Here is a 26267-nt window from a genome sequence, read left to right as displayed (position 1 = left end):
AGCTAGATGCTAAGCGATATTGCATGGCAATATGTGTTGATGCATGTGCTTCTTCCTTCAGCTTCCCCTCGTGCAGATGAGGTTTGGCTATAAATTGAAGTGGTTGGTCGGGGTTCCGTGAGGGGCTGAAGTGCTTCCTCCCTTTTAGACGCAACTGAGAGCCTGAGCTTCATCCCCAGCATCATTACACCTCAGCAATGTCGTTCCGATCTCTACTCGCCCTGAGCGGCCTCGTCTGCACAGGGTTGGCAAATGTGATTTCCAAGCGCGCGACCTTGGATTCATGGTTGAGCAACGAAGCGACCGTGGCTCGTACTGCCATCCTGAATAACATCGGGGCGGACGGTGCTTGGGTGTCGGGCGCGGACTCTGGCATTGTCGTTGCTAGTCCCAGCACGGATAACCCGGACTGTATGTTTCGAGCTCAGATTTAGTATGAGTGTGTCATTGATTGATTGATGCTGACTGGCGTGTCGTTTGTTGTAGACTTCTACACCTGGACTCGCGACTCTGGTCTCGTCCTCAAGACCCTCGTCGATCTCTTCCGAAATGGAGATACCAGTCTCCTCTCCACCATTGAGAACTACATCTCCGCCCAGGCAATTGTCCAGGGTATCAGTAACCCCTCTGGTGATCTGTCCAGCGGCGCTGGTCTCGGTGAACCCAAGTTCAATGTCGATGAGACTGCCTACACTGGTTCTTGGGGACGGCCGCAGCGAGATGGTCCGGCTCTGAGAGCAACTGCTATGATCGGCTTCGGGCAGTGGCTGCTTGTATGTTCTCCACCCCCTTGCGTCTGATCTGTGACATATGTAGCTGACTGGTCAGGACAATGGCTACACCAGCACCGCAACGGACATTGTTTGGCCCCTCGTTAGGAACGACCTGTCGTATGTGGCTCAATACTGGAACCAGACAGGATATGGTGTGTTTGTTTTATTTTAAATTTCCAAAGATGCGCCAGCAGAGCTAACCCGCGATCGCAGATCTCTGGGAAGAAGTCAATGGCTCGTCTTTCTTTACGATTGCTGTGCAACACCGCGCCCTTGTCGAAGGTAGTGCCTTCGCGACGGCCGTCGGCTCGTCCTGCTCCTGGTGTGATTCTCAGGCACCCGAAATTCTCTGCTACCTGCAGTCCTTCTGGACCGGCAGCTTCATTCTGGCCAACTTCGATAGCAGCCGTTCCGGCAAGGACGCAAACACCCTCCTGGGAAGCATCCACACCTTTGATCCTGAGGCCGCATGCGACGACTCCACCTTCCAGCCCTGCTCCCCGCGCGCGCTCGCCAACCACAAGGAGGTTGTAGACTCTTTCCGCTCAATCTATACCCTCAACGATGGTCTCAGTGACAGCGAGGCTGTTGCGGTGGGTCGGTACCCTGAGGACACGTACTACAACGGCAACCCGTGGTTCCTGTGCACCTTGGCTGCCGCAGAGCAGTTGTACGATGCTCTATACCAGTGGGACAAGCAGGGGTCGTTGGAGGTCACAGATGTGTCGCTGGACTTCTTCAAGGCACTGTACAGCGATGCTGCTACTGGCACCTACTCTTCGTCCAGTTCGACTTATAGTAGCATTGTAGATGCCGTGAAGACTTTCGCCGATGGCTTCGTCTCTATTGTGGTAAGTCTACGCTAGACAAGCGCTCATGTTGACAGAGGGTGCGTACTAACAGAAGTAGGAAACTCACGCCGCAAGCAACGGCTCCATGTCCGAGCAATACGACAAGTCTGATGGCGAGCAGCTTTCCGCTCGCGACCTGACCTGGTCTTATGCTGCTCTGCTGACCGCCAACAACCGTCGTAACTCCGTCGTGCCTGCTTCTTGGGGCGAGACCTCTGCCAGCAGCGTGCCCGGCACCTGTGCGGCCACATCTGCCATTGGTACCTACAGCAGTGTGACTGTCACCTCGTGGCCGAGTATCGTGGCTACTGGCGGCACCACTACGACGGCTACCCCCACTGGATCCGGCAGCGTGACCTCGACCAGCAAGACCACCGCGACTGCTAGCAAGACCAGCACCAGTACGTCATCAACCTCCTGTACCACTCCCACCGCCGTGGCTGTGACTTTCGATCTGACAGCTACCACCACCTACGGCGAGAACATCTACCTGGTCGGATCGATCTCTCAGCTGGGTGACTGGGAAACCAGCGACGGCATAGCTCTGAGTGCTGACAAGTACACTTCCAGCGACCCGCTCTGGTATGTCACTGTGACTCTGCCGGCTGGTGAGTCGTTTGAGTACAAGTTTATCCGCATTGAGAGCGATGACTCCGTGGAGTGGGAGAGTGATCCCAACCGAGAATACACCGTTCCTCAGGCGTGCGGAACGTCGACCGCGACGGTGACTGACACCTGGCGGTAGACAATCAATCCATTTCGCTATAGTTAAAGGATGGGGATGAGGGCAATTGGTTATATGATCATGTATGTAGTGGGTGTGCATAATAGTAGTGAAATGGAAGCCAAGTCATGTGATTGTAATCGACCGACGGAATTGAGGATATCCGGAAATACAGACACCGTGAAAGCCATGGTCTTTCCTTCGTGTAGAAGACCAGACAGACAGTCCCTGATTTACCCTTGCACAAAGCACTAGAAAATTAGCATTCCATCCTTCTCTGCTTGCTCTGCTGATATCACTGTCATTCAATGCATAGCCATGAGCTCATCTTAGATCCAAGCACGTAATTCCATAGCCGAGGTCCACAGTGGAGCAGCAACATTCCCCATCATTGCTTTCCCCAGGGGCCTCCCAACGACTAAATCAAGAGTATATCTCTACCGTCCAATAGATCGTCTTCGCTTCAAAATCTTTGACAATTCCAAGAGGGTCCCCATCCATCAAACCCAGTTCAATAATAGCCGAGATGCATGGTGGAGTCAATTAGGCAGTATTGCTGGAATGTCGGGGCCAGTTGGCCCGGTGGTCATTGGCCGCCTGTGATGCCATCTGCCACTAAATCCGATCATTGATCCACCGCCCACGAGGCGCGTCTTTGCTTTTTGCGCGGCGTCCAGGTTCAACTCTCTCTGCAGCTCCAGTCCAACGCTGACTGACTAGTTTACCTACTGGTCTGATCGGCTCCATCAGAGCTATGGCGTTATCCCGTGCCGTTGCTGCGCAATCGCTATCTTGATCGCAACCTTGAACTCACTCTTGTTTTAATAGTGATCTTGGTGACGGAGTGTCGGTGAGTGACAACCAACATCGTGCAAGGGAGATTGATACGGAATTGTCGCTCCCATCATGATGTTCTTGCCGGCTTTGTTGGCCCTATTCGTGGGATGCGATGCCCTCGCTGTGCAGCAGCAGGTACTGCTGGATGAGGAGCCATCGGTCTCTGCACGCAAACCCAACTTCCTCTTCATTCTCACGGATGATCAGGATCTCCGGATGAATTCTCCGGCGTATATGCCGTATACGCAGGCGAGAATCAAGGAAAAGGGTACCGAGTTCTTGAACCATTTCGTCACTACCGCGCTTTGCTGTCCGTCGCGCGTGAGTCTTTGGACGGGAAGACAGGCTCATAATACTAATGTGACGGATGTGAACCCGCCTTATGGTATGGACACTGCTTCGATCGGTCTTGATTCTTCAGCGTGGTTACAATTGCTAATGCGGCATAGGCGGATACCCCAAATTCGTCGCTCAAGGCTTCAACGAAAACTTCCTCCCCGTTTGGCTGCAGTCCGCCGGTTACAATACCTACTACACGGGGAAGCTGTTCAACTCGCACAGTGTCGCTACCTATAACGCGCCCTTTGTGAACGGTTTCAATGGCTCCGACTTCCTCCTCGACCCCCACACATATTCCTACTGGAATGCGACATACCAGCGAAACCATGAGCCTCCGCGGAGTTACGAGGGACAATATACTACGGATGTGATGAAGGAGAAGGCATCGGGATTGTTGGCAGATGCGCTGGACAGTGACGCGCCATTCTTCCTGACGGTCGCGCCGATCGCACCGCACACGAACATCGATGTGGAGGGGCTGAGCGGTGCGGGTGGACCGAAGATGACAGAGCCGCTGCCTGCACCGAGACATGCGCATTTGTTTGCTGATGCAAAGGTGCCGCGGACGCCTAATTTCAATCCGGACAAGGTGTGTGATATCCTGACACAGTGGTGGGGACGGGCACTGACAAGAGTAGGATTCTGGTGCGGGGTGGATCCAAACCATGGAACTACAGAACCAGACCGTCATCGACTACGAAGACCATCTTTATCGCCAGCGTCTGCGCACTTTGCAAGCCGTCGATGAGATGGTGGATGCGCTGATCACGCAGCTGGAAGAAAGTGGGCAGATCGACAATACCTACATCATTTACAGTGCTGATAACGGCTACCACATTGGCCATCACCGTCTACCCCCCGGCAAGACAACTGGCTATGAAGAGGACATTCGCGTACCATTCTACATTCGCGGACCTGGCATTCCTGAGGGAAAGAGCGTTGACCGTGTAACCACGCACATTGACATTGCACCTACACTGTTCGAGTTGGCTGGGGTTCCCTTGCGAGAGGACTTTGACGGGACTCCGATGCCCGTGTCGACTAGCAAGAAGACCCAGTCAATCTTGCATGAGCATGTCACAGTCGAATTCTGGGGTCACGCGGTGCTTGAGGGCGAATACGGCTCCATCGGTGAGTAACCTCTCTCTTACTACCACGGAAACATCACTGACGTAACCAGGACCCGGCGGCTTATCCATCATGGGAAACAACACCTACAAATCCGCCAGAATTCTCTCGGAAGAATATAACCTCTACTACTCCGTCTGGTGCGACGGTGACCACGAGCTGTACGATCTCTCAGTAAGTGCCAACCGGTTCCCGCCACTATCGTAAAAACAAAAAATCTAACAACACCAGACGGACCCCTACCAAATGAACAACATCTACACCCAACAAGACAACATCCACCTCCTAAGCAGACCTCTATCCAGCGTGATTGATCGTATCGACGCTCTCCTTCTGGTTCTGAAATCCTGCAAGGGTAACACATGCATCCAGCCGTGGCGGGTCCTCCACCCCGACGGGTCCGTAGAGAGCCTCAAAGATGCACTGCAGGTGAAATACGATTCCTTTTACACCAACCAGCCCAAGGTGTCGTATTCAGTATGTGAACCCGGGTACATCATTGAGGCTGAGGGGCCCCAGGTCGGATTGCAGTATAGAGATGGGCTGAGTTGGGAGGCGTGGACTTGACGATTCCGTCAAGTATGAGTATGGGTACGAATAATGAGCGTTATTGCTATGTATTTTTATAGATAGTTTATTTATATATCATGACTAAACTTGAGAGCCATGGAATCAATGAAATGACATGGCGAGTGTAGATCACGATAGTCATAGTAGCCGAAGTGGGCGGATAGCCAAGAATAACACCAGAATCAGATAACAGGAACATCACAACCGATCACACCATAGATAATATCCAAAGAAGTTTAAATAGCCGAGACAAAGAGAATAGAGACAAGATACATGGAACAAGAAAGGTACACCCGGTAGATAAACCCTGGGACGGGCCCGAGTCCTTACCCATAGATCAATCCCACGGGAACAAAACCAAAGTCAACAACCACCACCACCATTACCACAACCGCATCAATAGAACCGGTGAAAAATGACACCATCGAATCCTTCACCCTAAGTAAAGCCCTGTACGTTGCATATCGCTTAAGCACAAAAGTAGTAGAATAGATATGAGCCCGCACGCGCGGCCAACGATCCAAACTAGCCCTGACATCAAAGCCAGCGGCGATTGCGCCATCAAGCCCCCGTCTCACTTCATAGTGGAATTGCGGGTCACCTCACTGATTGACTGTCTGTCTAGACACACTCACCCACGCATGCTGTCTGTGCCCAGAACGTGGACTTTGGCTCTGCCGAGCTAGAGGATCAAATATAAGTAGATTGGATGTAGGCCCGTATTTTTTTTATTTCGTGTGACTCGGAGATTTTATGCGTTGTGTTGTTGGGCGGAAAAAGAAATATACTTTCTTTTTGTTCTTTTCTTTTTCTCTCTATTGCTTGCCTTGGATATCCCTTGCATACGGTCGGTTGCTGATTGACTAAGGGTGCTGTCTTGTGTCACTGAACTGCTGCTCAACCTCTGTCTGGTATTCCTGTTGTCGTGATGGTGGGGAAACAGTTCGAGTTCGAGGACCAGAGGGATGGCATCGTGCCTCCCTTGGAGGAAAAGAAGGTCGTCGATGAGGTCTATACCGATAATGATGTTGCGTCGGAGGAGATTGTCAAGGACTGGGATGATAAGGAGGAGGGCAAGCTGCGGAGGAAGTGAGTCGTCACTGTTTTCATTCACTGCCATATAGGTTCAAGCATATACTGACTGGTATATAGGATCGATATCATCCTCATCCCCATTCTCGCTCTCGCTTTCTTCGGCCTCCAGATTGATCGCGGCAATATCAGCGCAGCTCTTACCTCCACTATCACCGAAGACCTAGGTGTCACCACGAACCAAATCAATATTGGAACCCAGTTGCTTTCGGCTGGTATTGTCATCACCGAGATCCCGTCAAATATTATACTTCAGCGCATCGGTCCCCAGGTCTGGTTGTCGGCACAGCTGATCGCTTGGGGTCTGGTTGGCACATTCCAGGCTTTTGTACAGTCGTACCCGGCGTATCTGGCCACGAGGTTGTTGCTGGGGCTGTTGGAGGGAGGGTTTATTCCTGGTTTGTCTGGTCGTGCGCCTTGGTCTATGGTGGTAGCGCTAACAATGGGTTTGGTACAGGTGCCCTGTACTATCTCTCGACATGGTATAAACGTCCTGAGACGAGTTTCCGGACCACTCTGTTCTTCTATGGGCAGATGTTTGCCGGTGCGACCTCGAGTCTGATCTCCGCTGGCTTGTTGAAGCTGGATGGAAAGTGTGGGCTTGCGGGGTGGAGATGGATCTTCCTGGGTATGTGTCCCTATGCTTCGGCATGAGTAAAGGAGGAGTGCTAATGAATAGTAGTTGAGGGTCTGATTACCATCTTCGCTGCCATCCTGTTCATTTTGTTTATTCCCAAGAAGGCAGGTGATGGAAGCCCTCTCATCAGCATGGGTCGCTGGAGTTACTTCTCCCCCCGCGAGAAGCGCATCATCCTCGACCGTGTTCTGCTTGACGACCCTCTGAAGACACGAGAACATATCAAGATCACTGGCCGTGATATCTGGAAGACTGTCACACAGACCACGACGCTTCAGCATATGTTGATCACATTGGTGGCCATGTCCGGCTTCCAGGGCTTGAACACTTACACTCCCAGCATGATCAAGTCCTTCGGATTCAGTGCCGTCAGAGCAAATGCTCTGGCATCAGTACCAGTGTATGCTAGCATTGTTTGGACAACAATTCTGGCTTATTCCTCGTATGTGACACGGTCCTGTGGTGGGGGAACTTGGATGCTGACTGCCGCAGGGACAAAATCGGGCATCGCGGGCCCTTCGTCCTCCTCTGTATCACGTGGAACGTCATTTCGTATGCGTGTTTACGCACCAGTCCTACAGATGCATCAAGCTGGCACAGATATTCTGTTATTGCTTGTGCTAATGTAGCCTACTGTAGTATGCAGTATGTGCCCTTGGTCTCCCTCAGGTATCCCGGTTGATGCTGATATGCTGATTTGGATAGTGTTCTCAACGTTGGTTGGCTTTCCTTCTATTGCAAAACACCTCAAGAGCGGAGTATATCTATGGCGTACGTGATACACTTACCTTCAGCAGTTATCTAAGATAACGCTTGCTAATGTTGTGGCAATAATAGGTTGATCGTCATGTCCGCGAACCTTTCGGGTATCTCTGGGGCCCAGATCTTTCGATCCTCGGATGCTCCCCTTTACATCCACGGCCTCACGGCCATCTGTGCCTTGGCTGCCGCCTCATGGGTCCAGACCTTGGTCTTGAATCTACAGTATCTCTTCAGGAGGAAGAAGACTCAGGCTGGAACTGTCTAAAATGCTCATCTGGGATGATGCAGGACCGTGTATCCTTGGACTTAATGATGCTACGAGATAGAAACACTTAATGATAAGCTCATACCTTCACACTAGCTGTCACTCCCCCTCCCTCCGGTCAATTCCTTCGGGCTTTTCCTTTTGTCTGCGTGGCAAACTGGCCGTTGAACCCCCCCTCCCCTCCCCCCAGTAGNTGAAGCCCACGTCATCACCTGGCCATCTCCGTCGAAAAANACCTGATCTCGCTTCCAGTAGCCTGAGTCAGCGTCCGTCTGGAAAGGTATAAATACCCCCTTCTTGCTCCTGGAAGTTTTTCCCTCTTTCACTCACTCTCATGCATCCGCCCGCCTGGTCACCCCCCAGGAGGGGGGTTAGTCATCACTTATATATTTGACTCAACTAAGCCTCTCAATATTTGAAGAGAGCAGAGAAACCCTAAACATTGAGCACGATGGGGACATGCTCGATGGGCACCTGACTTGGAGATACAACGAGTACCCAGACGAAGTTGACGAAGCCATCGCTAACGGTTTACCGGCAGCCGCCCGTTGCATCGCCGATCTGTTCTTGCCGGAGACCTTAGTCCTCCTTTTTTATCTATGTCTTTATTATTTATATTATTATATTGCATGTTCCTTTATACGTCACATGTGCATCTCTGTGCTTGTGGTGCCTGGTAACAATGGCGCTGGTGGTGGTGAAAGTTTCCCCATAAAGTCAATATTGCTCTCGCTACTACCGCAACACTTCTCAGCTTTGCTGCCTACCACCAAGTCTTTGCACCTCACCCGTGCATGATGGATCTTGTTATATGACTCCTCTTCTTCCTCTGTTCTATTCTGTCTTGTGGGCGTGGTAGCGCATTACTTGTCACTGATGTCATTCTTGGTTCTTCGACTCCTGCATCGTCGGTGAACGGTTCCTTAACCACAGACAACCCTTCCCTCACTGTCTCTGTGTTTGATCAGTGCGAACAATCGAACCAGTGTGTCCAACTGGTGGATGTTCTAAGCACTCGGCTGATCAACCCAAAGGATCCTATCAATACTTATCATCAACCGGTCTCCGGCCCCCACATCATACTGCAGTCGTTATGGAGGAGATGAAAGGATATCATGCTTGTATACCCCTTGCATATATAATCCTGTTGCATTTTATATTGTGTCATTCTACGTCAGCAATCATGTTGCGGACTGTTTTATCCGATACATGTCCTACATCTATTGCTACTACTTGTCTCGCTCTACTGTTGCCTCCCACACCCATGCCAGCCTCGTTGTTCATCTCCTTTATATCCTTTCCTTGTATCATCTGATCGGTCGATAAGGCCCTCCGAAATCTGGTGCGGTCGTCTTCCTACCGTGGCACTTTCTCTCTCCATTTACGCTCCCTCACTGTGCCCCGGGCTCGAAGCAATTCATTGCTGGCATCGGCTTTGACCATCTCTCACTTTGTTGGTTGCTCTGCTTCGACTTCCGATATCATCTTGAATCGCTGGTCACAAGTTACCCCACACAACAGAACGGACAGAGTGCCCGAGGTTTGCTGGCAGGACAGGGTAACACTAACCTTGCTTTTCTGCGAGCGGGTCATGAACCCGAGCATTGGCGAGCTCCAAGTAGCCCTGCGTGGGGTTAGCGACATGCTTGACCTCGCCTCCCATAGTGAGCTCATCCTTCACCAGAGTCAGGTTGGGCTTCGCATAGCTCAGCAACCATAGCTGAAGATTCCCACATACCAGCTTGGTCTTGGTGGGTGTAGTCGATCAGAGCACCCGACTATCGCTAAAAACTCTCGAAACCCCAATCGTTCTCTCATCAACCAATGAACAATAACATTGGGGCCCTATATATCGACGTCTGCAACAGAATCGTCCTGTTGCTCTTATCAGACCCAAAGTTCAACAGTGTTCTCATGCAACCATGAACACCATTCTTTGGCTCTATATACCGCATTCCACACTGGTCCGCCTGGTGCTGTTCAACATCATCATAATACCCCGCTATCTGGCAACAGGATGACTCACGTTTCCAGACTGTCTGGGGTTTTGGGCAAGGAATAAGGGGCGCAGCGGCTCCTTCAGCGCAATCTACAAATATCACATTCTTCGTATCTTCGTTGACAGTATCCGGAGCTTTTCAAATTCAACAATTGCTTTCCAAGCGTCTCCAAGGTTTTCGGCACCAAAAGTCATACATAAATTTTACAAACAACAAAGTTACTCTGTGCAGCCATTCAGCACGAACATCTGCCCGCCCGCCACTCGTCTTCCGGTTGCTGGCAGGTACCTTGATACATTCTCGGTTTTACGAAGGCAGAGTGGCGCGAAGTCAATTTTCTACGCGATGAATTCTATACAGCAATGGCCAAAGGCGATTGGAGATCTCAAGTATCGCCCCACTGCGGTAGGCCGATTGTCATAGCATTTCAGACACTCGGGTCCTAGTTAGGAAACGTCTCGCAGCACTTCATTCCTATGCAGGAGTCTAGTCAAGGGTGGAATGGTCAATGGTCAGATGATGAAAAACCAAATGGGAAGAGGACAGCTTCTGAGAACTCCTCTGAATCTGCAACGACGTGACCCCCGATATATACGACTTGACTTGCATGGGCACTGTCGGGTCTTAAGCTAGTCGAAGAAGCCCATCGGAAGTGTTCCTGGAGCTTCCCATTACTTCCAATGGTACGTCATACCATCTGACCTGATCAGAGCGCGTCTTATCAGTAGTAAATGCTGACCACTCTAAGCAATGCCACCAGACAAGAAGACAATCGTGACAAAGAGGCCACTAAGCCATGAGTGCGTGTACCATCGAGCGACATTAGCGCCACTTGGGATGACTACGGCGGGTTGAACTCGTCACTATACACTACGTCTTGACAAATGAACATCCACGGAATGCACTAAGCCGTGGGAGGGTACGCCGTTAAGAAACATGAGCAACACTTGTGATGAAACTCAGTTCATCGTTGGTATCTTTTGCGGTAAAGTACGATATTGAGAACACATACCCGGAGATTCGCTTCCCTACGCCAGAAAAGCTGTACCAAGGTAGTAACAGATCTGTTACTCATGATAGACAGTTCGAAAAGGTTACTGTGTCATTCAAAGAGTCAGCTACTACTTCTGCTGTGACTTGCGTCCCACTATATAATGCGTCTTACTGTACGCAAAACTCGAAACAAAAACATCAATCAAAGCTCCTATACTACCGGTGATTATTGCCACCCCGAAACCAACGCAGCGAGCAGGTATATATGACAGCCATACATCACGGAAGTCGGCCTTGAACTTAGCAAAACCGTTGCAACCTGCCTTGTCTGAGCGGTCTGAAGGATGTCATCCGCTGCGACGTCAGCTTCTACCTATTTTGGTACTAATGGAGTGTTACTACCTACAAGGGGCTGGCCCCGATACGTGAGCTCTAACTCGTCTTCGCCGGTCTAAACCTCCGATACAAGCTCCGAAAGTAGATTCGAAGCTTTCCTAAGAGAAGTGACGAGGCAGTATGATGAAGCCGAACAATTTGGTCGTCCGCCAGACCTCGTGGGCTAATTCAGCGTCCGATCCTTCAAGTCTGTAGCGGCGAGTACAGCTCTACGGCTGTAAACCAATCGTATATACGTCTCTGTCATCGGCAGTGGGCCGGTTCTCGCTTCATGTCTCACTACGACAGCAGCGAGTGTCGATAACGTCATCCGCCGATAAGCGAACCGTTGACATCTATCATTTTTATATTCATGTTTGAAGGATGGTGAATACCAATTCATAAAAAACCAGATACTATAGTGGCCACATGACTACTGTTGGTCTGTCTACCACAGCGACCACGTCGCTTTGCTGGCACCATGGTACTCATGATAAGTCGGTCCTGCAATCGAATCGTCTAACGGAGATAATTTCATAATCTGCGGCGAGCTTCCGGGCCGAACGAGCAGTATTGTATCTCAACGATGGCCCTCGCATCTCTCAGCAAGCCTGGCATGTACGGCGTCTATCGGATTCGCACGTGTAACTGGGAGCAGCTGCAGAAGCCACTTCGATGATTCGGCTGACTTCTCATCTCACCTCATGCTGCACTTGGGACTGCAAGACACAGTGGTGGCAACGAGAAAGTATATAGTTCGTCCTGACGAATGAACAACAGCAGGATGGGGAAGAGAGGGATCAGGTGCAGTCCGATGAGGACATTGATGTCTTCTATTGTTAGCGGCCTCAAGGTGTTCCCCATGCTTATGGGCCGGTAGTATTCCTCCGGAACGGTTGAGTTTCCTACCTCAAAGGAACGCAAGCAGTCTCAAACTGGTGCTACACCCATTTCTGTCACACAAAATTCCAAGTTGCAGGCAGGAAAACCAGCCGATGCACGGACGACCGGTGCAGCCTTGGGTAGGGCCTTCAAGTCTAGTGTCTTCGAAGGTCAGCATTGTTGCCAAGGTTTTGCGACATAAAACGCCCTGAACAAACACATCGCAGAGACACTAGGTTGAGGAACCTATTTTACCCCGCTGGAGATAGCTTCCGCAATTGCTTTGTGAAGGACGATATGGAAGGGGAAAGTTATATTAGAAGCTTGAATGATTACGAGTCAGAATACCTATGGCGAACTGGGGAAGCAGGTGAGCTATCTATGGCGCTCTGGTAGTGGGGCAGCTGGCCCAGTTCTATGCTTGTGCGGGCGAGGGTCCAGGCAACCATCAAGAAGTCATGCGCTGGATGCATCACCGAGCGCCAAGCTCCAGCGCAGCTCCAGGCGCAACGCCAAGAGCAGGCTGTTTCTAGCAGGCCAAGGAGAGCGCAAGCACATCCTTACAGTCCGCCTCCTTCCTACGTTCAGTCGATCACGTCCATTTCCCCTACACCGAATATGTCAGCAGATATGTCATCGCCCGCGATCATGTCAGCTTCAACTAATGTTGGTAGTGGAATGCCACTGCCTGCAATGCACAGGACCCTTTATGTGGACTCCAACTGGTCTACGCCAGTAAATGTCCCTTCCAGGGTCTTTGTGTTTGCGAGAGGGATTCAGCTTATGGTCGACTGGGCCAGCAAGAGAGCTACCTATGGCGCACTCGTGGTGGGCCATTGGCTCTGTTTTGTGGTTGTGTTTATGATGGCTCAGCAGAAGTCCAATTACTGCATCTTCGAAGAGGACGTTGCACGCCTATTTACTACTTCTCTCTTTCTTGTATCTCCCTGGGTTTCTGATTCGATATATTCCTTCTCCGATTTTGTCGTGATTCCTTCTCTTTTTAGTTATGCAAAATAGTATATAAGAACACAAGCTAAAGATAAGACAATACAAAACCAGACAATCAAGCCAATCATCATCCAGTCCAAGTAAGCTAGATTGCGACAGTATGGTCGACTCTAGGAAGATCAACTCAATCATCTTCTTAGTGTCCCCAATAAATTGAAGACACATTCTGCCTTGAAAATATAGCAAATCAGAAGAATCATTACCTCAATCTGAAACCCAGTAGACAGCATTGCACCCACAATTATCCAGAGACATCGTCAAGAGGAACATTCCTCGCCGCTACCCGCGTCCTCGTCCCCCCCCTAGAATCTAGGTAAACGCCTATTTTAGCGACATCCACACCATCCTCTGCAACCGATGACATGGATTCCTCGCAGATGTGAGCCAAACAATTCTGTATCGTAGCACCGGTGATAGCTTCGAATTCCGTCCCCCGTCCATTCATTCACGTTACCGTAGGCTTTCATAACGAGCGGGAGCTCCGCAGAGTGCTACGTTCTTACGGAGGGGGGAGGGGGATATTATATTTGTGAAGTTTTCGTGGCATTGCTAGATTGATGTAGTTGGAGATTGAGAAATTTTATTCGGTCGCTGTCGAAGACCCTGAGCTTCGGAACGCATGAATGGAATTGGATCTCTGTTAAAGTGTTCGGTCCGTAGATGGCGATGGGGGTGGGGGAGGAGTGTTGCCAGCGGTCAAGTCCTGTCTTTCGATAACGCTACTTGCCGAGAGAAGCTACTCCGCCTCAGTCAACTACGCCAGTGCTAGGGGCATTATTCGCCCCTGCTAATATTGCGATCATGGTGTATATAGTACAGGAAGAGCATTGAACAAGTCTGAAATATTTTCAAAGAATTACTAAGAAGCTGAAGTCGATACACTTGGCTCGGGCATACTGAATCCATGTAGTACCCGGCTCCAGTTCCAATGACCAGAAGGTCTTGAGGAATGAAAGAACGCGGCTCCGATCAAGACTACCACTCAATCGAATCACATTCATCATGGCCTCCTCGACAATGTTCTGCATCTGTGGGTTGCCCCTAGACTCTGTCCCTGTGATGAAGAGTGGCCAGACAAGGTCCTGAGCAACCGCGGCGCTACACGAGAGGGGCAGTGCGTGTTCGAGAAGCACATCAAGCGAAGCTTGTATGTACTCATCCGGAGATACGCTGTCGGAAAAGACACGGTGGGTATAGATAAGCGTGGCATGATAGAACATGTGTACTAGGCATTTGAAATCATGCCGTGCCTGGACAGTTTTGAACTTGATTGTGTGGCTCATCTGCATCATCCGAGCTTTGGCAAATTCTATGTCCAGTAGTGTGGATTCGATCGGGACGGGTTGCGAGATGGACTGCATAGTATAAGTCTGTCGCTCGGCACGCGTCACGCTATGCATGATTCGGATGAAATCACTGAACACTGTGAGATTGTCGTGCGTTGGGAAGTCGTCTTGGAGCTGATCGACCGGATCGAATGTCGTTAGTCCGATGTAGACAGACGTGTAGTAATACTCGTAGAACAGAAATACATCAGCGACATTTGTATACAGTGCACTGCTGGCGGACTGCATATTCCACTGGACAATTTCGCGGGCGCATTGTATGTGTATTCGCCATTGAGCAGCCGGTGCTGTTAGTAGTTCAACATTGTACAGAATGAGAGCGGAAGCTAGAATATGTCTTGCTTGGTCTCTGGTTTGAACCGCGGTTGGATCCTGCAGTATGTCTCGCATATCCCTCGACAACCAAGACAGGGCCACATTCTGGTGGTGACGGGAAATGGCTTCGAGTCTCTGCGCCCAATGATGGTCTGTTGGGTACTTGGCCGCAAGGTCCTTCGAAGCGAGAGCAAGCACCGAATATCGTACAGTTGATGAGTCGTGCGATAGAGGTAATACTAAGCTTCTCCAAGGATTGTGGAGGTCGTCCACCCATGCGAGCCTTGTAGCGACTCCTCGATCGAAGTGATCGAGCAACTGAGTAGTGAGGCTGTCGAAGGGTGAACTGGGCCAACGGGCCGGTAGTTGGAGGTCTGCATGGGGCACTGCGATGCCTGCTCGGCGATAAAACGCCTTCTGTGATATCTGGGAGTCCTTTCGGACTGGTATTGCCTGTCCCGTCAATTTACCCCTGCTTGCCACTCCTTGACCCCATCTTAGGTTGATCCCATAACCGGGACAGCGAAGATTTCGTGAAAAGCACTTTCGACAATGGGGCAGCGTTCTATCACAGGAGATACGACGGGTTCTGCAGACCCGGCAGTCTGAGTGGTCAACGGAGTTAACTCGAGTTCCTAGCTCGGGGGTTGACTGGGTTGAATTACCTTTAGCTGAGACTTCCTCGGAAGTTCGATCGGCGGTCATGTGTATTGGGAAGCGCAATAGAGTAACTTCAGTAGATCGCCCAGCCAAGTTTTATTGTGTATTCTCTAATGGAAACCATGCTGCGAATCTAGCGACAATGCTCACAGCATGTGAATTAGGGTGAGCAGAGCAGAAGGGTAACCATCGGACAGGTCTTCATCAGCCGATGCTCTCGTGATCAGATGGATGTATAGCAGAGTTTGAACTTCCGCGAAGCGAAAGGCACGCACTGTTGCCACATTGCTTTGTCACCAGTGTTTGGTGTGACGATGTTTGGATCGAACCCCAGAGCGCCAGTCTAAACCCGTAAAGGAAGCCAAGATGTGAGATTAGACTTTTAGTGGGGTCAATTACCCGTAGCAAGAGGAACAAGCAAAACCCCAGGATAACAGCGCAATCCAAGTTGTGGGTTCTTCCCACAGTCCATATAGTGGACACCTTGTTGATCCTTCTCCTTTGGCTTGTCCATCTCAAAATTCTCTGCAGAGATGCAATGGTGGAGTACGACGAGGAAGACAAGAGTCAGGGACCTCTTCCGTGTGGGTCAGCAACTCCCGTCGTGGCCTCAATTCCCACCAAGCTTCGAACTAGGAAAAGCATGAGGACGATGCTTTCTCCCATACGAACAGTTCCTGCGTGATGGATGAGAGATAGTTGTGTGGTAAGCCAAGTCTCGCAACTATGGGCTATAAAGGCATGTGTGGACTAGTAAGTTATAGATCGGGCGTGCCATATCTTATTACAGACCGAGCGTATGTCTACGGAGCTTCTGGGTCTATTGTCTATGAGAACACTGTATGATACATAGGAACTGCTAATCTATCAACAGCAGTAGGCCTAAACAACATGAAATTCCTTGAGATTCATCGTCTCATCCTCCGCCCTCTTCAAATACTCCTTCTGCAGTAACCCCTTCAAAAACGGCGTATAATCAAACACCAAGTCCCTTAGCCTTGCTAACGGCCAAGGTAAGCTATGGAACATATTACTCGTAAACCGAGCGAACTCCATATGATGATTCACATAATCGACGCGCTGCTTCTCGAACAGCTCAAATCCTGCATTGACAGCCTTCACATCCCTCAAATCTACTCCATCCAGCGCCTTCGCAAGGAAATACCCATCCTCAATAGCCATACCCATTCCGTACGCCGCATACGGCGAAACAGGGTGCACCGCATCCCCGATACCCACAATCCTCCCAGTAGACCACTTCTTCATCGAGGGCCGATTGTAGATATCCCATCGATACACCTGCGTATCGAAATTAGTAGCCTCCACCAGCTGCGGCATGGGATCCGACCAGCCCTGCAGGATTTTCTCTACATGGGCCCTGGGATCGTCGGGGAGCTGCTTTCCTTCCCAGGCCGGCTCGACAACCCACCACTCGAACCCTGGCTTTCCATCATGCAGCATAGGGAAGAAGCTAGCCTGATATTGCCAGTCATGCGAGATGACACCAGTGTTGGCAGGTATCCCAGGGATGTGATCACACCACGCGAGCCATAGCCGGATGCCCGTGTGGAATAGCTGGGGATCACCGAATGCCTGACGCGAAACGGCAGATCGAATGCCATCCCCTGCGATCAGTATATCGGCCGTTACTGGTGCGGTGTTGCTATCCTTGAACTTGACTTTCACCCCACCCTCAACTTCCTCGTATCCCGTCACTTCGTGGTTACAGAAAATGACGCCCTCCGGGACGAGGTCGAGCATTTTCTGAAAAGCGGATGATCGCAAGACGCCATACTGCCAGCCCTTGATTCCCATCCGTCTTTCGACTTCGGCATTAAATGGCAGCAGGGCCCGTTCCTTGCCCCACTTGTTCTTGAAGTAGGTCGACGTGTAAGATCCGAAGTTCTCGAGGCTGATTCCATAGGAACGCAAGATTGCAAGCACAGGAATAGAGAGGAGGACTGCGCCTCCGAGAGCGCGACATTCAGTCTGGCGCTCGAATACCCGTACGTCATAGCCACGTTTGATGAAAGCCAGCGCTGTGGATATGGCGCCCGGACCACCGCCTGCGATGGCTACCCGTTTGCCGGGGCGCCAGGTAGACATCTCGAGGTACCGAAAGAAATGAGGAGGTGAAAATGAATGGATAAAGTTAGGAGAGCAGTACGAAGGACTTGAGGTGTATGTTATATGAATAGAATGTACCTGGCGATTCAATATATACGACAAAACTATTGGGGAAACATAATTGTATAGGATTGCTTACTCAGCGGAAGCCGGAATATTCACGGGATTTGGCTTCATTTCGACACGGCACCAGGGCACCTCGCAAAACCCGAAGCAATCAGGTTCGCTCCGCTTGTAGCAAGTGTGTTGCAGATACAGTCTCGTCTTTATTTCCTGGAGTAATGATCTGAGGTCGTAAGAGGACTGCTCGGTATATCTTTTGTAGGATTGATTTATCATCTCGGGATATCAATTGCACGGGGGATTTCCGAGGTGAGCAGGTTAGTAGTTATTCAGGGACCGGTTAATATGATAATTGGCCTTAGTGGAGATATATTTGTCAAGGTTATGATCTGCCGTTGCTTAAGCTTAGTAGGGTTAGGAGCACTCGATGTCTAATTAGATGATTAATTGGTTCTAAGTTCAACGTCTTGCTTGTATAGTGGCGAAAACCGGCCTGGTTGTTGGGGGTATATCGATGCGTATGACACTACTCGATATTAATAACAACAATTCCACTCGGTATCTGTACGTAGCTATTAGGCTGTACTTAATGTTGATACATTAACTCCATCCGGGGTCAGCTGACCCTTCGCCTCTTCTTCCTGCGTGGTCTCCGACCACCAGCCATGCCCTTGAGATGAGATAGATCAAATACATACATTCATCCCTACGTCTTGACATTGAATATTGACACCCCGATTAACTTCATAGAGTACAGTTGGACTTGTTGACCGGGCGCCTTCAGAGTAAAAAGCACTTCAATCTCAGTGGAAGATTAAGACGATAAAGCGCACTAGACAGCGAAAGGATTGATAGTGAAAAAGCGTCTATGAACTGCGTACCATCTAATGATAGGATTATCAGTATAGGATGTCGTCTATTGAAGGGCAGGGACACATCCCATCATGATACAGAACATACTACGTGGTGTTTGTGGGCTGAACACCTTGCGTTTGTTTGTATTCCGTATCAGGAAGAAGGGCCCAAGGGGTTATGCATCATCATCTAAGTGTACTACGGCTCGATGAGAAGAAATTTTCCAGAAACAGAGATTACCATCGGCAATCCCAAAGAATGATTGCTCGACAAAGCCAACAACAAAGAACTCGGGAGCATCCACCCGTCTTTTTTGTCAGCCTCGCAAACGGCCGCAACAAAGAAATATCTCGATTGATCGAAAAATAGTCTTCCTGCACATACAGTTTCAGACTTCTTCTTCCTCGTCCATACAAAGACACTATAAAAGGATACTTAAGCAAAGGAAATTCCCTATTTCTCATTCCCAATCCACGTCACCTGTTTGCTATTGATACAATATGACATCTCAAAATGTTGCTTCTCGATGCTTAGCTACGCTAGTGTCAGAGTACGACCCTTGGCACCTTCAAGAGCCATGCAAGCAGTGGATAGATTTCTGCCATGTGAACGGGATCCCATGGTGCGGCATTACTTCTCCAGACGATGAATTTCCCGGTCACGAGGATTTTGAAGCCCAGATCACTGAATCCTGGGCAGTAGGCGCTCGTCATGAGAAGCGTATGAAAGGTCTAATATATTCACCTCTCTCTTCACTCATTCCTCATTAGTAATTGCTATGATTTAGCGCTAACACCATCTCGATATATAGACTACGAATCCAAAGTCATGATCTGTAACTCCACCATCCCAAGAGCAAAAGAACCCAACAACCCCATCCCCATCCGCATCTACTACCCCATAGCCTACTATAGCCAGCGAGGCTCCGCTGAGCCGCTCCCCCTATACATCCACTTCCGAGGGGGCGGATTCCTCTGCGGAAATCTGGACACTGAGGACGCCATCTGTTCCGCAATGGTCACTGACCTGACCCCTACTTGTCCTATCATCGTCATTAGCATCGAATACCGAAGTACGGTTGATGCACCCTTTCCAGCCATGTATCACGACGCATGGGAGGTATACGAGTACATGCAGAAACGGATAGAAAAGTTCCACGGGGATCGTAACCGCGTCATTCTCGGCGGGGATGACTCCGGCGCTGCGTTAGCACTGTGGGTTGCTCTGTTCGCAAAGAAGACCGAAGTAGTGCCCAGGAAACAAAAGCTTAAGATTGTGGGGTTGATGTTATCTACACCGTGGTTTCCGCATATGGATGAAGAGAAGAGCGCGCAGACTGAGTTGTCGAGGTATCAGTGTTGGAATGCGCCGTTTCTTCCAATGGCCATTCATCAAATGTATAGGGAAATGTTGGAAATGGAGGCGTCGGATTTGTCGAATTTTACTGTTGGGGAATGTTCGGACTTCTCGGGGTTGCCGAGGACATTTGTACTAGTCGCGGGGCAGAGCTTGTTGAGGGATCAAGCCTTAAGGTTTACGCGTTGCCTGGAACATGCTGGGTAGGCCTTTATTATTCTTCTTTTCCTTGTCATCTATATACGTGGTGCTGACAGCGTACTAGTGTTCCACTTTCTATCGAGATATTTGCCGGAATGCCGCATGATTTTCGACGCATCTATGTCTTGCCAGACGCTGATGTCGCAAATGCTATGGTTGAGGATAATGTTAGGTGGATTCTAAATATGCCTCATCGTTTGTATACGGATTAATAAGTCATAAGTTGTGACTTAATGCGCTCATTCTTTCAATTGATATGTCGGCTGAGTGGGATTGCCTTTGCGTTGTCTCTTTGTGAAACATGCGTTGCAGCAATTGTATGATACGGCTAGCTTCCATCAACTAGAAAACGCCGTCTCGCTTATATGCGCAAACTCCTTCTGCTCCTTATCGTACCAAACTCCATGTTTTCTCCATTCCTCATTGTCCGAGTACCGGTCCAGGTACCAGGTGATATTGCCCCCGGAGAATTCCGCATCAACGAACCCACATCCTAAGTACCCGAACCTATTTCCACTCCAATATTCTATCTCGTAGTCGCTCAGTGTAGGTGTATTTAGTGCCTCGAAAAATGCCAATCGAGAGCCAGGCCAGATGGTAATTGGACCATCAACCCTCCCCTGCTTGAACCAGCTAGAGCAAGGATCAGACCAACACGTCCGCGGGAAGTATGTCCGAGCGTGCTCCACAAAGTCACGCACCGCAGATTCCTTCGGACTCAGTCGCCGGATATGCTCTCTCCGCATGCGCTTGACAATCTGGATGAAGTGGTTCGTCACGTGGGAGATAATAGGGAGAATGGACCCATGTGCCGCAGGCGTAAAGGGGCCTCCGTACATAAAATAGTTCGGGAAGCCGTCGACTTCAACGGTCAGATAACTTGTCGGAACATCTTTCCATTTATCAGCTAGGTTAACACCCTCCAGCCCGATAATTGGGTATCGTGGACGGAACGACGTGTCGAATCCTGTGGCGCAGATGATGACGTCTACTTCGTGTTCAGTTCCTGTCGCGGAGTCGATGAACCCCTTGGGTGTGATGGATTGAATCCGTTCCGTGAAGACAGTCGTCTTGTCGGAGGCGAGAGCTTCTAGATAGCCCGTGCCTGGTGTTGGGCGTCGACAGCCTACGTTGAAGGTCTTGGGGATTATGGCGTCCTTGACGTAAGGCTTCGATGCGAGCTTGTCGGACATGCTCTTGTATGAGGACTGATGTAGTGTTACTAAATGGACTGGATGCTTCTGTAAGGGTACCTACAGCGTTGGCTTCGTCAGATTCAGCGGTGTTGCGCAGTGTGAGCTTGGCCCGCTGATTGAGCTCATGCTCTACTGACTTGTGGTATCGGTGGTACATCTCGGGATCGTTGTTGAAGTCGGTCTTCTGTTCCGGGGTATCTGGATTGCATCAGAGTTTATCTTATGTGGCAGAGAAAGCAGCATACAGTCAAAGTTCCGACCGTCCTTCCCGGCGTAGCGTTGCGCAAAGGCAGCCGTGATCCAGATTGGGGTTCGCACCCAGGTGTATAGGCGTGAGACATCGTCGAGAATAGAGGGAATGACTTGAACGCCAGAACTGCCTGAACCTATCACTGCTACACGCTTGTCTTTCAGATCGAGCCCCTCAGGATAGGCTGCTGTGTGGCACAGGGTTCCTTCAAAAGAGTGTAGTCCCGGCGTGTCGGGCCATTTCCATGAGCTGCTCCGAGGTTAGGAGGATACATGCGAGGGAGGGTAGTAAGACGCACTTGAGGAATCCAGCTCCGTTTATCAAGACATCACATTCATCCTCCCACTCCATCACATACGGCGCATCTTGTTGCAGCTTGACTACCCATTTACTCATGTCCTCATTCCAAATCGCCGATACCACACGGGTATTGAGCTTGATATACTTCATCATGTCTTCCTCGACGACGATTTGCTTCAGATACTCCCAAATCTCCTTTGCACTCGAATAGAAGCTCGACCAGTTTGGGTTGGGACGCCACGGGAATGAATAGGCAATGCTAGGCACATCGCACGCACATCCCGGATACCGATTCTCATACCAAGTACCCCCGATATCTGCATTCTTCTCGTAGCACACGATCTCCACACCCAGTCCAGCTAGTGCCGATGGGGCATAATGGAGAAAGTCGATCCCTGATGCTCCCGCCCCAATCATGATTATCTTGAGCGGTTTTCCCAGTGGAGGCTCGTTGATGAGATGACCATAAACCGTATAGCCCCGGTCGGATGCTCTGTTGAGCTCCGCATGTTGGACGGGTCGAGTTACTGAGGAAGGATGAGGACCTGGAGTATTACTTCCAAGACGAGTGTCCCCGGGTAGACCATATTTTTCGAAGACTGGGTTGGACTGCACGGTCGGATCAATGGAACCCATGATGAAGGGCGAATCGATCAACTTATGCTTGAATTAATTGAGTTACAGGTGGAGATAGTAGCCAAACTTAAGCTGGAGGACGTTATGCGGGCGCACCGACGATCCAATATATAACCTGCCATCTGGCATTCAGCTATCACCATCCCTGTCACTCAGCTAGGCCTATCATGTGAAAAAATGGCCGAGCCCTGGACGGTCGCGATAGGGCGCATTAGACTGTTCCTTACTGTGTACTTGGTGTTTATCAGTGGACTGGAACCAAGCGTGGGGTTTGGTGCTGCGAATCAGTGGGAGGGGCAAGTGAGGGGGTGGATGGCACAATTTTGGACCAAGTGGGTGGATGGATACGCGTTGAGCCAATACGGGTTACGCACTGGGTATCCTCGGTGAAACCACCCCCATCTTGCATATATAGAGCGCACAATTCCTGACATGGTTCCAAGTCCATCGCGTTTAGGAGATATTCTGGAGGGTTATTTGAATTTGAATTTGATTTTGTAAAGTTATCTGAGGAAAACCGCAAAATGCTTGAACTTCCAAAGTCCGACCGCACAGTTCGGGTGCGAATGGTCGACACCACCACTTTGATGACCGTTGATACAGGATTCCTCATACAACCAGTGCAGCCGGGCCATGAGACACTGAACCTGACCGATGTTGCCTTTCTTATAGAGCATGAGGAATCAAACCAGAAGGTCATGTTCGACCTCGGCACGCGAAAAGACTACTGGAATCTCCCTCCAGCAGTGCGCCAGCCTTTTGATCAAGCCATGAAGTCGGCGAGAGTAGACAAGGACGTCACTGAGATCCTTTGTGAGAAGGGAATTGAATTGCGAGACATTGGTAAGTCGTTTCCGATTACACCCACACGAGTTATCATGACATGTGCTGACCGTGTAGGGTCTGTTATATGGTCTCACTATCACTGGGATCATATAGGAAACGTCGCTCTGTTTCCCATAAGCACGTCGTTGGTTGTAGGCCCAGGGTTCAAATCCCATCCTCATCTAATGCCTGGCTTCCCGGACGATGCCGAGTCTCCAGTGTCAGCGGATGCCTTCGTGGGGAGGGACGTGGTTGAGCCTGACTTCGCAGACGGTTTAACGATCGGAGGGTTTCGTGCGCAAGATTTCTTTGGAGACGGTTCGTTCTATTTGCTAGGTAAGCAACCGATCTTCCTGTGGGAAGATGGAGCTGCTTACTGTATGACTAGACACGCCTGGACACTGCGTCGGCCATTTATGTGGTCTTGCCCGGACAACGGCTGACACCTTCGTTTTTCTTGGTGGTGACATCTGCCACTTTTCGGGAGTCATAAGGCCGAACGCCAGGCTTCCATTCCCAGAAACCATCCCATCAGGGGTCTTGGACAAAGATCCGTTCTTTCCAAGTCCATGTCCATGCAGCATTTTCACCAACAGCCACCCGATAGCAAAGGTTGACCCAAGACAAGAACCCTTCTATGAGGTTTCGGGTTACGAAGGAAGTGCTTTCTTTGACCCAGCGCTTGCGCAGAAATCTGTCACTAAACTTATGGACTTTGAGGCATCTGACAATGTTCTGATATGTATAGCCCACGACACTGATCTGCTACTGCATCTTCCCACATTAAATGACTCGCCTTCCTCCGACCTTAATTCATGGAAAGAGAAAGGCTGGAAGGAGAGGCTGCGCTGGGGATGGGTGAATGAGCTGCCACGTGCTGGTCGTCCTGGCAGGAAGCCACTCGTTGAAGGCTATTGGCGTGATGGTAAGATATGGGAAGAGGCTGTACAAACGCTTCGTCGCAAGTCAGAGACGTAGAGAATCGATCACCTGCGGGGAAGCATCATGAGTTGACCATACCTTACATACGGAACCTCCATTTTAAAGCACCAAGGCCCTCTAAGCTAGGCTATATAGGAGAAGGCTGAGGGAATGAGAACGAATCTTCTCTATCCTACTAGTACCCCTTCAATTCTAAGAGCGATCCACTTACCTCATGTACCTTCCTTCTTTAATACTTTCGGCACAAATCAAAGCAGATAATGCGCTTTCCCTTGGGCATATCGGTAGAGATATCTAACCACATGATCAAGGAAAGCAAATTGAGTGTTTCTCCTTTTCGATAAAGTGAATATGATGCTATGAGATGACTTTTAGGCATATTTATGAAGTTTGCACTACCCAGAACCACAAACCAGCCACATGGCGAACGCATAGTACATTTCGCTAAAATCATTCCTTTTCCTACTTCATCCTCAGTTCCTTCACGTTTATCTCTCACCTATCGCTCAAACAGCTTTCATCATACCTGTCAGTCGTTCATACTTGGCTTCGCTTGTATCAGGATCTACCTCAACATCACTACAACTATGTCGTCGAGAAGTGCCCTTCCGCCATTCATCCACGATCTCATGAGCTCTGAGCAATACAGTGACCTCAAGATTCAGTGTGGAGGAGAAGAGCTCCAAGTTCACCGAGCTATCGTCTGCCCCCAATCAGAGATATTATCCGATAAGTGCAAAGATCTGTCTGAGGTGAGGATAAACTCCTATAATGCCTCCATACGGATCTGATGAGGATCCTACAGGATGCTCCGGACGCAGTAGTCCAGGTCGAAGGACATGATGTGGCGGCGGTTAGGTTCATGATCGACTTTCTCTACTCCGGAGACTACGCGATTCCTGATCAAGGTACATAGACATGTGTGTTTAAGGGCGCTTTATTTCCACTAACATGCGTTTGGCTAGAACTGCCCCAGGAGACTGAGGTAAAATTTCAACGAACGCTCCAAAGCCCACGACAGCCGAAAGAGTACGGCCACACATTTGCGTTTATGTTCTTGCGGAAGAATATCAAATCAGTGACTTGAAGGCGCTGAGCGCCTCGCATTGGCGGAGCGATAGAATTGCCGTGGAATCCGAAGGGATTCGCGGAGCTCGTTAAGGAAGTCTTCGAAAAGGTCGATACGCCAATACGACAGAAACTAGCGAAGGCCATCAGTGAACATATTGAGGACTTCTGTCAGGAAGATGTATTGAAGACGTTCATCCAAGATGAACTCAGCAGGCGCGTAATTACGGCTATGAAGGGGAGATATGAGTGGATCCATCCACAGTTGATGGTTACTCAAGAGTGTCTCGCGTCTGCAGACGAAAAAGTCGCCAAGCTGGAGGCTGAGATCGAAAGACTACAGAGAAAGGTCAGCAGGATAGAGGCTGGTATAGAACAAGGGCACAACCTGCTTCACAACACACCCAATTGCCGTCACTGTGGAAAGATGTTCCTGGCCAAGCTTGAATGCAGAGGTGCCATGGAGAATGGTTATGTACTTCGTTGTGCACAATGTCGGACCAAGCACAAATAGGTTGGACCCCTTCATATTAGCTTACAGAAGTCTTATTGCTAACATCTAAAATATACGAAGAATGAAGCTATTCTGTGCGCATGCCTCAGTCTAAATCCCGTACTTTCTCTCTGCTTGGTCAGGAGCAGCTATATATCGCGGGCTAGACGCGACTCCGAGAAAGGCGAGATGCACCGGTGTTGACGGTCCTCATCACCTTTGGAATCGTGAGCAATGTATTGCAGCGAAATGGATCGACTATCGGCATATCAAGTTAGCAATGTCTGAAACATCAGAAGTTGCTCAAGCGAATGGCTGGCGAAACAAACGAAAACCCCCAGCATGGATAGCACGATGTGATAGTGAACGACTAAAATCGGGTGATGATCAAAGAT

The 26267-nt window shown here is 49.9% G+C and overlaps 9 protein-coding genes across 9 annotated transcripts; 6 read left to right on the top strand and 3 right to left on the bottom strand.

The window, feature by feature from the left end:
- Positions 1-197: 197 nt before the first annotated feature.
- On the top strand, positions 198-2369 carry glaA (glucan 1,4-alpha-glucosidase glaA-Aspergillus niger; the record flags this gene model as incomplete). The annotated part of the gene is made up of 5 exons (XM_001390493.3): positions 198-411; positions 487-773; positions 829-925; positions 987-1624; positions 1683-2369. The coding sequence occupies 5 exons, from the start codon at positions 198-200 to the stop codon at positions 2367-2369; spliced, it is 1923 nt and encodes a 640-aa protein (XP_001390530.1).
- An 885-nt stretch (positions 2370-3254) lies between these two features.
- Positions 3255-5219, top strand: An03g06540 (uncharacterized protein; the record flags this gene model as incomplete). Its single annotated transcript, XM_001390492.1, has 5 exons — positions 3255-3570; positions 3635-4113; positions 4163-4655; positions 4705-4826; positions 4884-5219. The coding sequence occupies 5 exons, from the start codon at positions 3255-3257 to the stop codon at positions 5217-5219; spliced, it is 1746 nt and encodes a 581-aa protein (XP_001390529.1).
- A 931-nt stretch (positions 5220-6150) lies between these two features.
- An03g06530 (uncharacterized protein) lies at positions 6151-7978 on the top strand (the record flags this gene model as incomplete). Its single annotated transcript, XM_001390491.1, has 7 exons — positions 6151-6311; positions 6375-6712; positions 6772-6942; positions 6997-7393; positions 7444-7596; positions 7657-7722; positions 7789-7978. The coding sequence occupies 7 exons, from the start codon at positions 6151-6153 to the stop codon at positions 7976-7978; spliced, it is 1476 nt and encodes a 491-aa protein (XP_001390528.1).
- A 4547-nt stretch (positions 7979-12525) lies between these two features.
- On the top strand, positions 12526-13248 carry An03g06520 (uncharacterized protein; the record flags this gene model as incomplete). Its single annotated transcript, XM_059747197.1, has 2 exons — positions 12526-12620; positions 12663-13248. The coding sequence occupies 2 exons, from the start codon at positions 12526-12528 to the stop codon at positions 13246-13248; spliced, it is 681 nt and encodes a 226-aa protein (XP_059600378.1).
- Positions 13249-14087: 839 nt separating this feature from the next.
- On the bottom strand, positions 14088-15605 carry An03g06510 (uncharacterized protein; the record flags this gene model as incomplete). Its single annotated transcript, XM_059747196.1, has 1 exon — positions 14088-15605. The coding sequence occupies one exon, from the start codon at positions 15603-15605 to the stop codon at positions 14088-14090; it is 1518 nt and encodes a 505-aa protein (XP_059600377.1).
- Positions 15606-16442: 837 nt separating this feature from the next.
- Positions 16443-17666, bottom strand: An03g06500 (uncharacterized protein; the record flags this gene model as incomplete). The annotated part of the gene is made up of 1 exon (XM_001390488.1): positions 16443-17666. The coding sequence occupies one exon, from the start codon at positions 17664-17666 to the stop codon at positions 16443-16445; it is 1224 nt and encodes a 407-aa protein (XP_001390525.1).
- Positions 17667-19105: 1439 nt separating this feature from the next.
- Positions 19106-20374, top strand: An03g06490 (uncharacterized protein; the record flags this gene model as incomplete). The annotated part of the gene is made up of 3 exons (XM_001390487.1): positions 19106-19325; positions 19417-20164; positions 20227-20374. The coding sequence occupies 3 exons, from the start codon at positions 19106-19108 to the stop codon at positions 20372-20374; spliced, it is 1116 nt and encodes a 371-aa protein (XP_001390524.1).
- Positions 20375-20500: 126 nt separating this feature from the next.
- An03g06480 (uncharacterized protein) lies at positions 20501-22544 on the bottom strand (the record flags this gene model as incomplete). The annotated part of the gene is made up of 4 exons (XM_059747194.1): positions 20501-21415; positions 21492-21556; positions 21604-21857; positions 21907-22544. The coding sequence occupies 4 exons, from the start codon at positions 22542-22544 to the stop codon at positions 20501-20503; spliced, it is 1872 nt and encodes a 623-aa protein (XP_059600376.1).
- Positions 22545-23068: 524 nt separating this feature from the next.
- Positions 23069-25893, top strand: An03g06470 (uncharacterized protein; the record flags this gene model as incomplete). Its single annotated transcript, XM_059747193.1, has 6 exons — positions 23069-23387; positions 23484-23705; positions 23758-24294; positions 24687-25063; positions 25117-25219; positions 25517-25893. 6 exons carry the CDS (start codon positions 23069-23071, stop codon positions 25891-25893), a joined length of 1935 nt encoding a protein of 644 aa, XP_059600375.1.
- Positions 25894-26267: the final 374 nt, after the last annotated feature.

The sequence above is a fragment of the Aspergillus niger genome (assembly GCF_000002855.4).
Source record: "Aspergillus niger supercontig An03".
Lineage (NCBI taxonomy): Eukaryota > Fungi > Ascomycota > Eurotiomycetes > Eurotiales > Aspergillaceae > Aspergillus > Aspergillus niger.
Note: the sequence above shows the minus strand (reverse complement) of the source record. Positions and strands in the feature narration are given on the sequence as shown.